Below are 13761 nucleotides of genomic sequence, written 5' to 3'. Positions count from 1 at the left end.
AAAAAAAAACTTCAAGAGGCAAAAGAAGAAAGATATGGCCACCTTAGAAGAAAAAGAGTATGGCTGATGCAAGAAGGTCAAGGATTTGGAAGCCCTTAATCCATTCTTTCTTTTCTGAACAACAGCATGGGCAGACAAATGGCACTGGCAATCCCCAGAGCTCCAAGTCAAGACAGAAGCCCAAAGAGCCTGGGGCCTTTGGAGAGCCACCAGGGAAATGAGAGTGACACGACGCCCCCTCCTTCCACGTACAGTGGTTGTTACAGGTGTTACAAGCCCGGCCATGTAACGACTGCCCAGCAAATGAAGCAGAGATGATCCTATAAATTAAGTTTTGACCATTGAGCACTCGGTCAGTAGCGATGGCTCTGGTGTCACTGGAAGTCTTGGAGGCAGACCCTAAAATAGTGAGCAGTGCTAAATCCCAAAACCTATGGTTTTGTCAGTCTGACAATTTCAGTGAGCATAGGAGAACTACTCACTGGGAAAAAGGAGCAAGAAGGTCATTGACCCTAAGGATCTCTTTCCTGAGAGCAGGAAGGGGGCTTCCTTCTCATCTTCTTTTCTTTGCCTTAGAAGATGAAGTTCTGCACATAAAGGATACGATTGAGCTAGTCCTGCAAGTTGTCGAGATGTGATATTTGTAGGGAAATTACCTGGTCTCTCGAAAGATCATAGAGAAATCCTGGACTCATTCTCAGGCTGCCCACCTGTCCTCCCCCCTTCGGCAAATGTGGCTCCAGAGGGGAGCTGTCGCAAAATGGCCGGACAAGACAACAGGACCGAGGCAGCCCAGGAATGCACCAGTTCAGTGCCAGTTGCTCTTGCCTTAGTTGGAAGGAGCTGCAAAGATTGTTGGCTGCTCACCAGGTGTTTTGCACACCCCTCTGGAACACTTGAAGAATCAGACTGAAGCTTGGGTCAATGGGAAAGTGAGGCATGTTCCTCTGAGGCACCGTCTCGCAAGTTATTACTATTTCCCCAAGTGCACAAGAACCTCCTGGGCAGCTGGCACATGACGTGCCTTTTATGGGACATGACGTGCCTTTAATGGGACATGACATGCCTTTAATGGCACATGCATCCCAAGAGTCAAGGACATTGGAACATATTTTATGGGTTGTCGTTTTAAATGTAAGTCACTGTGCACTTTACTTTGCAGGGTTTTACTCTGGATTTTATTGTGCGTGCCTTTATTTTTTAACACTCATCAAGTATGGGCGTATTTTATCTGTTTTTATGATTTATATGCTTTCATGGTTGTTTTATCAACCAAATAAAGTTACTTTTATCTTGATTGTGAGTCAAGGAGGGTTACAAAACCATCCACAAGAACAGCACCAACCAGATGGGCGGGGAGATCGCGTTCATACACAAAAACACCCTCCGCCTCACAGCTAACTCAGATGGCCACTCACCAGACATGGAGCACCTCCACTTCCGGGTCCAGCCTCCATGGCACCCTTGTCTACAAACCTCCCAGACTCCGTCCCCCCTCAGCGAATCCATAGCAGACTTCATTGCAAACCACGCTCTCGCTTCAATGGATTACATCCTCCACGGTGACCTCAATTTCCATCTGGAATACCTCAACGACTGCAACACCTCATCTCTACTGGAGAACCTCGGCACCATCAGACTCAAACAACTGGTCACCTCCCCAACCCACTCAGCAGGAAGCACGCTCAACCCCATCTTCTCAGCAAGCAACAACATCTCTGTCAGCCACACCTCCAAGCCACACTGAATCAACCACCACTTGTCCACTCCTCCCTCACCATAACCATCGAACACCACCACGCCCACCGCTCCCCACGCAGAGGGTGGAACAAGGTCTCCTAATACCAACTCACCACCTCCCTCAGCAAAACCTTCACGGACGCCATGCCTCAGCACGCAACCGCCACCTACGGACCTCCGACTGTGCTAACACACTGGCTTCCCATAGGAAACCCTCCAGCAAGTAACCCCCTGAGAAAGCCAGCTGGTTCTCCCCCGATTTAAAGTCCAGGCGCACCTGCAGATGGCTAGGAAGAAGATAGAGGAGCAGCAAGCCCTTGGACGACCGCACAGCCTTCAAAACCACCATCACCACACATCGCCCCCTCATCCGAACCACAAAGAAAACTGCCATACAGTAACATATCAACATCAATGCATACAGCAGCAAAGAACTCTTCACCTTGATCAAAGAATTTGCCAAACCCAGCACGGATGCCACAGACATCACCCCCTCCCAAGACCTGTGACAGCTTTGCTACTTTCTTCCACCGCAAGATGTTAGATATCCTTGACAGCTTCACAACCCAAGACCCGCCCATCCCACCCGCAACCACTGCACACAATCAATCAATCAATTTTATTTATTATGTTTTGGCTCTCAGCAGAGGGCCACATAAAATATACAGAAATAAAATACGAAACAATACAAATGCAAAAAGTGTCCGCCAACAAGTACATAAATTACATATAGACCTAATTCACACACTGGAGCAGTAGAAAATTTGGCAAATCAGGAAGGCGTCTCCATTGATTATTAATAAATAGCTAAAAAACCTTTAAAAAAATTAAAAATGTAGAAGCAGAACATTTCGTTAGGGGGACAATAAAGTGCATGAAGAAAATCATTCAGAGTTAGAATGCCAAGACGGAGACAAATAACTTTTATCCATCTAGAGCGCAATTTACATAACGCCGGGCAAATCAATAGAACATGCGTACAGTCCTGAATATTTAAATGACATAGATTACACAGAGAGGTGGAGCCGTACCATTTGGATAACAAGAGATTTAAAGGAATTAAATCGTATCGCAACAGGAACCAAAATCTACGTATACCATGTGGTAGGGACCATCGCACATAGGATTGTGGCTGCTTCATCAGATAAGTATCGAGAAGGATATGAACATTCCTTTTCCCATGGATTAATTTTTTATCCGATTGGAAGCAGAGGTCCCAGGAGGCTGCTTTTAGCACAAGTTTTAACTGATTAGGGGAGTACAAAAAAAGAGACTTTTCGTCTAATTTTAAAAGAGTTACGGCTTTTCTGAAATTACAGACAAGTTGGGAAAACTCATTGAAATTACCTAGTAGTTCACTTTTAATGAGTGCTCTCAGTGTCCCAGCTTCCGCTCTTGCAAGACAGGCCACCCATCTTACTAGGGCACAGAGACCCTGTACCCAACTGCTCCTTAGACCGAATTCGAGCCTGCAGGCGGCCAGAGAGCAGGCAGAATTTAATGAGGAGAGAGACCTTAAGAGTTTCCCCTCAATCCTATGGCAAAAGTCCCACTTTTTCAACTCTATTAGCTCTATACCATACAGAATTGTCGCGGGGATTTTAGATCTATACACCTCCAATAAAATCTGAAAGTGCCGTTTCCCCGTTGCATGGTATAGTGAGTTTAAACCTTTGCCATGGGCAAGAGCTTTGCGAGAACAATGCTCTATATGAAGCTTCTCACTCAGATTAGCAGTAACAATTTTCCCCAGAAAAATATATGACTTTACAACCTCCAATTTTTGCCCCCCCGATACACCAACCAAAATCTGCAGCTCGACACCTCTTTTTTCCTACTATACACATGACTTTACTCTTGGTTATATTAATCTTCATACAATGAGCCACCGCATAACTATGGAGGGCATGCAGCCGATTTGAAAGTCCTTTGGGCGTTAAGTCAAGAATGAGGACATCATCGGCATACATCAGGCAAGATACAGGGCTCCCCCCCAACAAGGGGGCGATACCCTCAGTGGCTGACAGAGTGGCGGGCAAATCAGCCGTATATAGAGAAAATAGGAGGGGAGCCAGTAAACAGCCTTGTTTAAGGCCATTGCTCGATGGGATTGGGTCAGAAAGCCCTCCTTCACCCCCCAACAGGACCCTACACCAGGTCTCTGTGTGGAGAGCCCGCACCAGCTCCAACAGGTGAGACGGGAGACCGAGCGCAGCCAATTTTCTCCAAAGCGTTCCGCGATCCACTTTATCGAACGCAGTGGAGAAATCAATAAAAGCTGCATACACCGTCCCCCGTCTCACCTGTACGTATTTGTCCGTTACCACATGTAGGGCAGTAAGATTATCCAGGGTTCCGTGATTCCTACGGAACCCAGTCTGTGCAAACGGCAGGATATTGTTCTCCTCAACCCAAGCGGAGAGAAATCCTAGAAGGCATTTCGCAAAGACCTTCCCGATTGAGTCGAGGAGCGCAATCAGACGATAGTTACTTGGGCAGTCCCTAGTTCCCTTCTTGAAAATTGGGACCAGAATACTCCCCCTCCACGAGGCAGGTACCTTTTTAGACAAAAAACATACTTTAAACAGGGGGTACAGTATTTTACTCCACCCGAGCGGGTCCTGTTTAAGGATCATCATGGGGAGTTCATCAGGTCCCATTGCCCCAGATGCACGCATGTTTTTTATGGCCGTCTCGATTTCCTTTGCTAGAGGATAATTCGAAAGGCCATCCGCATCCTGCGCAATAGTATTAACACTACCTAGGATATCATCAGAAGCGATAATATCAGAAATACCATTCCCTGCGTAAAGGTCCCGAATGTAGATGGACCATACCTCTTCCGCTATGGGAATAGGGGAGGGGCTTAATCTGGACCCACACCCCTTACCTATTATTGCCCAGAAATCTCTAATCCTACCATGGACGACCGATTCCCGCAGGTCGATCCAGATAATGTCCTCCTTAGCCTTTTTTATTTTTAGTTTAAGTCTACTTCTCTTCCTTTTTAGCCTTGAAATCTCTCTTCCACGTTCTATACCTCTATCCAAGTATTGTTCCCGGACAAGGTTGTTAATTTCCTTATTTAAGGTACACAGTGCCCTGGGAACTTCAACCCCTCTTATTGATCGGGAAGATTTTTTTGCACAAGAAGTAATCTTCCGCAAAAATTCTTCGAAGTATACTATTTCATTACCACGCCACTCATTAAGAACTAAAACGGTATCAGATAAAAGTTCCTGCACTCCTTTAACGGCTGCGGCATTCCAATAGCACCTTCCCGAAGAAGCATGGAAGGCAGCATCGCTGCCGCTAAGAGACCAAGGTGCAGTAGGCAGGGTTTTTAAGGAAATAGTTACCAATAATAAACTGTGATCACTCAGGGGGGTGGGTACAATCTTAAAGTCAAGAATAGAAGGAAACAGGCCATAGTCAGCGATGACATAATCCAAGATGGAAGACCCAAAAGGAGACTTATGGGTAAATTTTGCAGGGACGTCCGACGGGAATCTACCATTTACTATAAGCCCGTCGACGGCCACTAATTCATTTAGCAGGATCTTCCCTCTTTTATTTGTCACTGACTTTTCGGGGAAGAGAGCTTGGGGAATAAAGTGTGCCTCTTCTTTAGACTTATTCCTAAAAAGCTCCAGACTGACATTAGAGATCTTACAATTCAAATCGCCCATAATCAGAACCTCTGGAGGAGATGGAACATTTTTAATCTGATCCACATAACGAAATACCCGCTTCATTAACACATTAAAACGTTCTTCTGGAGGAATATAAACATTTAAAATCACGATAGGGGACTTAGTGCCATCATTAAACAAATTTTCTATAGTTATAGCATGGAAGAGTTTACTGGGGTCAATATAATGGGAGAATCTCCATTGCGATTTATTAGACAATAAGCAGGCGATTCCCCCCCTGGCGTGTCCTTTCTTGGAGGGGGCAGCAGGCACTTCCAAGACATAAAAATCTTTAGACACTTTCAACATGTTGACACACCAAGTTTCCTGTAAACAAATCACATTGGCTCCTACAGAAAAGAGAAAATCTAATTTCTCTGGGCTGCTATGGATCCCTGACGCATTCCAAGAAATAATCTTCAGCGAAGTGCTAAAGATGCTGGAATAGTCTGGGGTTGTCTTTAATTTTTGAGGTCAGGGCTCCATGCAGCCAATTCCACCGATCATTATCCTCTATACAGGAGGAAATCTGTGTCAACGGGGGTGGTTTTGCTTGCAAAACCACACGTTTTCCCTTAGAGACCTGAATCTTCAGATCCCCAAGGGGAGCGGTAACCCCCCTAATCCTATCTCCTCCTAATGCCTCCCCAGGGGCATACTTAATGTTGCCCAAGTTAAAAATCGGGAGAATATCAATACCCGTGCGTTGGAAAATCTCGGCTTGCTGCAATATCAGGTTTACAATGATTGGTGAGTAAAATGTAACCCTTATACTAGAAACCTTAACTTCACCAAACAGGGTAACCAGTTCAATATCCCTGGATTGGATATGGTGGAGACTTTCATTCTCACTGAATCGCTTAAGTAACCAGGCTCTATTTAGGGGAAGGTCCACATCAAATAAAGGTAGAAAGTCCAAGACAAGGGTGTCCACTGGAGCTTTGGATATAAATTGGAGATCCTCCACTATAGGGACAACCTCAGTCTCTAAAGCCATGGCAAATGAAGGCGCCATAGGATTAAGAGGCCCGGATCGAAAATTACTTGGGTCTCCACTCACAGGTGGTTGAGACTGGGTTGGCAAGGGACCCCCCAGTCGAAGCAAAACCTCCTGAGATGTCAAGGGACCCAGTTCGCGTCTACCCTTAGGAGGTGAAGAGAGGAAGGAGTTCAATTCAGCATCCGCCTTAGTTGATAATGAGCGGGGCTCTGAACCAACCTCTTCATTCTCCCCTTCGGCCGAGCAATCTTGGAATATTATTCGACGCTGCCTTTTCTTCCTGTACTTGCGAATTGGCTTCTTTTTGTTCCCTTTATTTTTACCATTTTTGCCGATTTTTTTCCTTACCACAGGTTCAGAATCATAGACGCCTTTTCTGTTCTCAGACGTAAAGATGGGAAATAGGTCTTGAGCCCCGGTAAGACCAGCAATAGATTTATTTTCTTCCTTAATCTCTATAACAGAATTCTTAATGCAATTCGACACTGCAGTTAAAGGACTAGCTGCAGTATGTAATTGGGAAGTCACCACATCCTTCGTATAGACAACTTGTGCACGGGTATTTATTTCGCCCCCTTGCGAGCTATGTGCCGTCGTGGGTAGGGCAGCACCTCTCAAATCACTTGATTTTTGTAACAAGGCCTTCAAGATTTGGGTAACTGAATCCAAGATGCAATCTGAGCTGCCAACAAATTTCCCCAATAGAGCTAATATCGAGGACAGTAATTGTTCCAGAGCAATCATGGATTCAGAAATGGGTTTTTCGCATGCCTCCTGAGGGTGGCATATACCCGATAAATTAAGACCCAGAGACCCAGAAGCGTCTAACAAATTGGGCATGTCCTGATCATATAAGGAAGGGGTGCTACTATGGAGCAAAAGCCTGGAAGGGGTCGCACCACCCGGAGATCTACTGGGGGCCTCAGACTCCACTTTGGCTATATTTACACATTGACCACAGAATTCACGGTCGGTAGATGATGGCAACAAACCACCACCCGACCTGTCAATCTGTGGAGTGTAAGACAGCAGTGGGTAAATCGTAAGATCTCCTTCAGGTCCCACTAGATCAACCATGCTTTCTCCCTTCCCTTCAAGAATAGCAATAGGGGAGGGCACCGCCAATACTGAATGTGGTGCAGAAAGCAACACGGAAGTGGGCGGGGGAGAGATAAGGGCAGTGGTATGAACCACCTGGCCCGTAACACCGAAGGCTTTATTTGATACATTAGCGTTATTAAGGGTCGGCAGATCCCAGAGATCAGATAGTTGGCATTGACCCTTCAGTGGGGGGTTGTTCACAGATTTATTTCTTATGCGAACAGACTCTTTTTGTGAGGCCAATATGCCTCCAACTTCCCTCCCTGAACGCAACGTTTTAGACATTTTAAATATAACTCACAAAATAACAATACAAGAATACCGACTTCCAGAAGAATTAATATAAAATCTTACAGATATTTTCCGAAGCTAAAACATATAGTCCTGAAAATCCAATGAAGACCGCCAAAAATGAACGATTCCAGCGAATATATAAACAATATCAGTAGAGAAATCTTCCTGGAATCGACCAACACTATCAATACAGCTCGGGGAGAGCACAATACAAATAACTTAGTCCATGTAAGTAACCAGGCCCAGCCCGGCCTACCTCGGCCACAGAGGGCCCGCCCTTTGCCCGGGCTTAGCGCCGCGCTTTGCTCCGCGCGCGTCCCGCTAGCGCGTCAGTGGCGGCTACTAAATACCGGGAGGGGCGGGAAGAGGACCAGCTGCGGCGAGTTGAGCAGCGCTGCGCCTGCTGGTCCTCGCAGTCCCGACAATTGATGGGCAGTGGCAGGACCCCCTGCAGAAGAAAATCCGGCGTAGGAGTTAGTGCGTTGACCACGAGCGGCGCCCGCGGAGCGGGGGCCGCGAGGCGTGGGTCTTGAAGTCAGCCAAATGTCAGCGGCAAACCAGCAAAGAACAAACGCCGGCAGCGTTTCAACCAGCAGTCAGGTAGGCAAATAATAACACCACGCAGAGTTTCCCCAGCCCGCAGTTATCAGGTTCAAGCGGGAGGGGCGGGAAGAGGACCAGCTGCGGCGAGTTGAGCAGCGCTGCGCCTGCTGGTCCTCGCAGTCCCGACAATTGATGGGCAGTGGCAGGACCCCCTGCAGAAGAAAATCCGGCGTAGGAGTTAGTGCGTTGACCACGAGCGGCGCCCGCGGAGCGGGGGCCGCGAGGCGTGGGTCTTGAAGTCAGCCAAATGTCAGCGGCAAACCGGCAAAGAACAAACGCCGGCAGCGTTTCAACCAGCAGTCAGGTAGGCAAATAATAACACCACGCACACCACTGCACACAAATGTCCTCGTTCCCAGCCTACCCAACTCAACTGGACCCCCCTCACCACTGAACTGACGACACCCTAAGGGTCATAAAAAGCATCCTCTCTGGAGCCCCCTCGAACGCCTGCCCCCACCGCATTTTCAACCAAACCTTAGCCCTCATCCTCTTGGATCTCTGTCGCATCAACACTGTGTCCCACTGCACCCTCTGCACAAGACTCCACAACGCTTAGAGTGGATCCTCTCCTTCCTCACCAGCCGAACCCAGAGAGTTAAGCTCTCACCATTGCCCTCAGTACCTATAGAGATCACCTGTGGAGGTCCTCAGGGCTCCTCTTTGAATCCCCAGCTAACATCTACATGGCCGAGCTTGCAGCAATCATCAGAAACCACGGACTTAACCTCGTCTCCAATGCCGGCGACACCCTGCTGATTCTTTCCCTCACTGACGAACCTACAGCCGCAAAGAACATCTGTCACAACGGAATGAAGGCAGTTACTGTCCAGATAAAGGACAACTGCCTCAAACTCGACTCTGACAAAACCAAAGTCCTCATCCTGGGCACCACTCCCTCTGCCTGGGCAACTCCTGGTGGCCTGTAGCGCTCAGAACGCCCCCCACATATACACCCACCGACCACGCATGCCACCTTGGCATCATCCTCGACTCCTCACTCGGAATGAACCGCCAAATCAACACTGTCTCATCCTCCTGCTTCCAAACATTCCGCCCGACTTGATATATTTACAAGTGGATCCCCACGGAGTCCAGGAGAACGGTCACCCAGGCGCTCGTCGGCACCAAGCTCTATGACGACAGTGCCCCCAAAAACTCCAAAAGAATTTGCAGAGCAGAACGCATCTGCCAGACTTATCCTGGACATCCCCTGCCACAGCCACATCTCTGGTCACCTGAGCGACTTTCACTGGCTCCAATCAACAAAAGAATCACCATCAAGCTCCCTGCACACACCTACAAAGCACTCCACAATACTGGACCTGAATACCTCAACCACAGACTCTCCTTCTACACACCCACCAGACAACTCTGCTCCGCCCAAGGGGCTCTGGCCATTTCCCAAGGATCCAAAAGACCTAAGCCGGAGGAAGATACTTCTCCTACCTCAATGCGAAGATCTGGAACTATCTACCTCTACATCTCAGGCAATCACCTTCCCTGCCTCAATCCAGGAAGGACCTCAAGACCTGGCTCTTTGACAGAACTGCAAAACCCTCCCCGCACCTTGAGATCCTAACGGGTGATTAGCTGTGCTCTATAAGAACCCTGATTGATTTAAGGAAAAGCTAACCCTGCACTTCCCGGTCACGATGAGAGCTGGCGAGGCTATGTTCATTGGGGCACTACTTGCACTCTTCTCCCATGTTATTTTTCCCGTCAGTGATTTCCAGCTGAGGCAGTCATTTTATGTCTTCCCATGGGGTGTGAACTTCGACTTTTCAACATCTTATCACCAACAGACCAAAAATGATAGCCTGATTAAGGAAAAAGTCATAGGATACCTCCATGGCAGTATGAACTGTGAATAATTGGCCGACCAGAACGCTAGCCAAACTGTTTACTAGAAGGGTCAGGAAGTTTGCAAGATGATTTGCCTTTGAACTTTGGAAGGCAACCTGTGTGTCCTATACAAAGTACTGAAAACAGTAAAAGTTGTCAGTTGTGCTGTTATTGGTGGCATCACTCAGCTCCGCAGGGTATTACCTCTGGTTGAAGGAGCTGGCAGCATCTCTTGGGCCACTGACCACGTGAAGTACATTGTGAGCCTATTCCTGAACTGCGACAAGACAGAAAAATGTATGGCTCTGTCAAGAGTGCGTATCTTGCCTCTGAACCACATGTGAACAATCTGCCTTATAGGTATTTAATAACTTAAGTACTGAAGTTGTCAACTCAGTCTTTTTCAGATTATGGTGGCTTGTCCTTCTGTCACAGTAATACCTCTTATTAAATGAGCAGAAAAGCCTCGCTGAGCTTGTCAACCAATACCTCACATCATTTAAGTCACTTAACTTGTGCTTGGAGTATTAAGTTAAAGGTGTAAGATCTGACCAAAGAAGAGGTAGTGCCCAAGACGACAACTGCACAAAATTATAGAACATAGAAGTGACTAAGATATCAAAGAAGCTCAATTCTAATTTATTGTGTGCCATAGATAATTCGAATCTGGTATTCTGGGGTCTTATCCGATAGGAAACCAATTCAGGACCTTATCAAGTTTAAAATGACAAATCTTCCTTTCAAATGCCTATTCCACCCCACTCTACCTTGGCTGTAAAATTAGCCTCCATTGTCACATGCAGTTGATAAGAAGCTGTAAAGGTCATTTCATCTGTACCTCGAGCTTTCATCTTGCATAAATGGGCAAATGTTGACCCGCTCTGCAAGCAGCCCTGATCTGGAAGACCCCCTGACCCACATGCACCTGTACCTACTCAGGCACACGCACACTACCCTGCAGTGATAAAAAGAGCCTAGTGACCCTGCATGGGAGCTGTGCACTATATAGGCATACTGACTTGATCAGTTAATCCTTCTCCAACCCCTAAACAACTTTAAATCGAAATAATTTGCCAAGACAAAAACCACATCATGCTCCCTGTCAGTCCGACTGAATATTTTTTTCGTGCAACTGCATCTGCACCAGCTCCCAGCTGCATAACAGATCTCTGCCAAAAAAGCAGCACATATAAGTGATCCTATGTTGCTATGCGCTCGATCCTAAGGTACCGACTCACAAACTTCTCACGATCTAAGGTCAGCCTACGCGCTTCTTTCCTTTTTCAGAAGAACTTCTTCTGGCTCCAGACCTAGGTCCTACTCCTAGACCTAGCTCAACCGTAAAAAGCCTTGGCATAAAAATTGATGATGAACTTTCAATGGCCAACAAAATTTCATCGGTGGCTGGCACCTGCACGGGACTAATAAGACAACTTCGTAAACTGGTCCCCCTTCTCTCCACCTCCACGCTTCATACGATTGTTTCAGCCATCATAATCTCGAGGCTAGAGTACAGTAATGCCCTTTACCTAGGTCTTCCTCAGTATCTGGCTAATAGACTACAAGTAGTTTTAAATGATGCAGCTAGATTAATCTTTAGATTACCTAGAAAAGCACATGCCACCTCGCTGCTACGCAAGTTGCACTGACTCCCTATAAAACAAAGAGTGAAATTCAAGAGCCTCTGCATAGCTCATAAAGCTATATATGGCTTAGCCCCTGTCTACATAAAAGAACGCCTGGAGGTTTAAACTCCGGGACGCTCATTGCGATCTTCAGAGGCACAAATCCGGTCATGTCCTCGGTACAAACTCTCCTCAAAAGGAGGGAGATACTTTTCAGTACTGGTTCCTCAGCTTTGGAACAAGTTACCTGACTAGCCCCGCAAAGAACCCAATTTGCTTCACTTTCGGAAATTACTCAAAACTGTCCTCTTTAGAGAAGCATTAAATACAGATTAATTTCCCTTTAGAGCCTTTCCTCTACCACCCATGCAGTAAGTAGTTTTCCCCATCCTGTCCCGAGCGCTAAGAGACCTGTCCGTGATTTAGCGCTATACAAATCTCAATTAACAATAACAACAACAATAACTTCACACAGGGCTATACATAATCCATACAAAACAAATTTATAAAAAAACAAATATATAATGTGATAACTCTATATACCTTATAAAAACAATCTTCTGAATGAATACCATCGCTGGAAAGCCAACATGGTGAATAAATACAGTGAAAAAGCCACCACTTATTGTGAAATACATTAATTTCTGTTCTGAGCCTTTATCTCGTAACTCTGGAATGTAACCGATATGCTTCCAATAGCTTCACTTATAACTGCTAATGAAAGCAGTGTTGGATAAGAAACAATATCCTTAAGTTACATTTGTTCGCTTATCAGGAACTATTTTAGTCCACAATGAAGTATGTGCACCGTGATGGCTACTAGGAGCGCGTCCTTGTGATTGTGAAATGGAATACTGGGTTCAGCTACAGGTCAGTCTGCAGCAGGATGGACCCGCACATGGGAAACATCCTTAACAACGACTCCGGAACGAGTTCATACAAAGTTAATTCAAACAAACCCGCACATACCGGGCTTCATCATGATGATCTTCGCTACACCGTTGCAATGGACCTCTCCGGAGAAGACGTGACGGGGGTGCCTGAGGCTGACGCGTTCGGCCCCAACTCCCGGTGCATCCTTCTCCTTGGCAGCAAGTTCAGCCAACACTGCCGTGGAAAGTAAAAGTCATTATTTATTCAGTATTCAATAATGTGTAGACAAACTCAACCTCATAAGATGTTTGTTTTAATTGATCAGTTTATTTAACATCAAAAAACTTATTTAGATATAATGAATCCAAAACATGTTAACCAAAAGTAGTTACTGGTACTTGAGGACAAATGTAAATGAAATCAAAGATATAAGGCCAGATTCAGATCTTGGCGGACGGGTCACTCCATCACAACGCTGGCAAATCTCCTGTCTGCCAAAATATAATTCCTTTAGGGAATAATGGGATTTATATTTCAGCAGACAGGATATCAGTCACCGTTGTGATCGAGTAACTACTGCCGAGATCTAAATCAGCCGTTAGTCATAATATGCCTGGTTTATAGAGGAAATTAGGCCACTTTGTTAGTATCGAGGAAAGCTGGTCGTCAGAGCCCACACTGTAAACAAGATATAACATCCAAGAAAATAGGTAAATCGGTTATATAAAACTAAACAGACTAGATCTATAATTAAAAAAATATAACAAAAAGACTGATACAAAATAGCAATTCTCAGGGGACTAAACACTGAATCAGTTTGCATGAGTTTGCCTTGTCAGCCAGATGCATTTTGTGAAAGATTCCAGCCTAAGAGGGAGACACATGTCATCTCACGTCAAATAGATCATCCACGCCTCAGAGTGTCACAGCTGTTTTAATATTGGGCAGGCGAAGGGAGAATGGGCAGGCGAAGGGAGAATGGGCAGGC

The 13761-nt window shown here is 46.1% G+C and overlaps 1 protein-coding gene across 10 annotated transcripts in view; it reads right to left on the bottom strand.

Moving 5' to 3' along the window:
• LOC144770929 (uncharacterized) overlaps positions 1-13761 on the bottom strand; it is a 584254-nt gene that overhangs the window by 445885 nt on the left and 124608 nt on the right. For all 10 annotated transcript variants that reach the window (XM_078655752.1, XM_078655753.1, XM_078655757.1 and 7 more), the window contains exon 4: positions 12870-13007. In XM_078655752.1, the coding sequence (XP_078511878.1) occupies positions 12870-13007 (138 nt within the window). The remainder of the gene's footprint in view (positions 1-12869; positions 13008-13761) is intronic.

The sequence above is a fragment of the Lissotriton helveticus genome, chromosome 7, assembly GCF_964261635.1.
Source record: "Lissotriton helveticus chromosome 7, aLisHel1.1, whole genome shotgun sequence".
NCBI lineage: Eukaryota > Metazoa > Chordata > Amphibia > Caudata > Salamandridae > Lissotriton > Lissotriton helveticus.
This window is presented reverse-complemented; position numbering and strand designations above follow the sequence as displayed.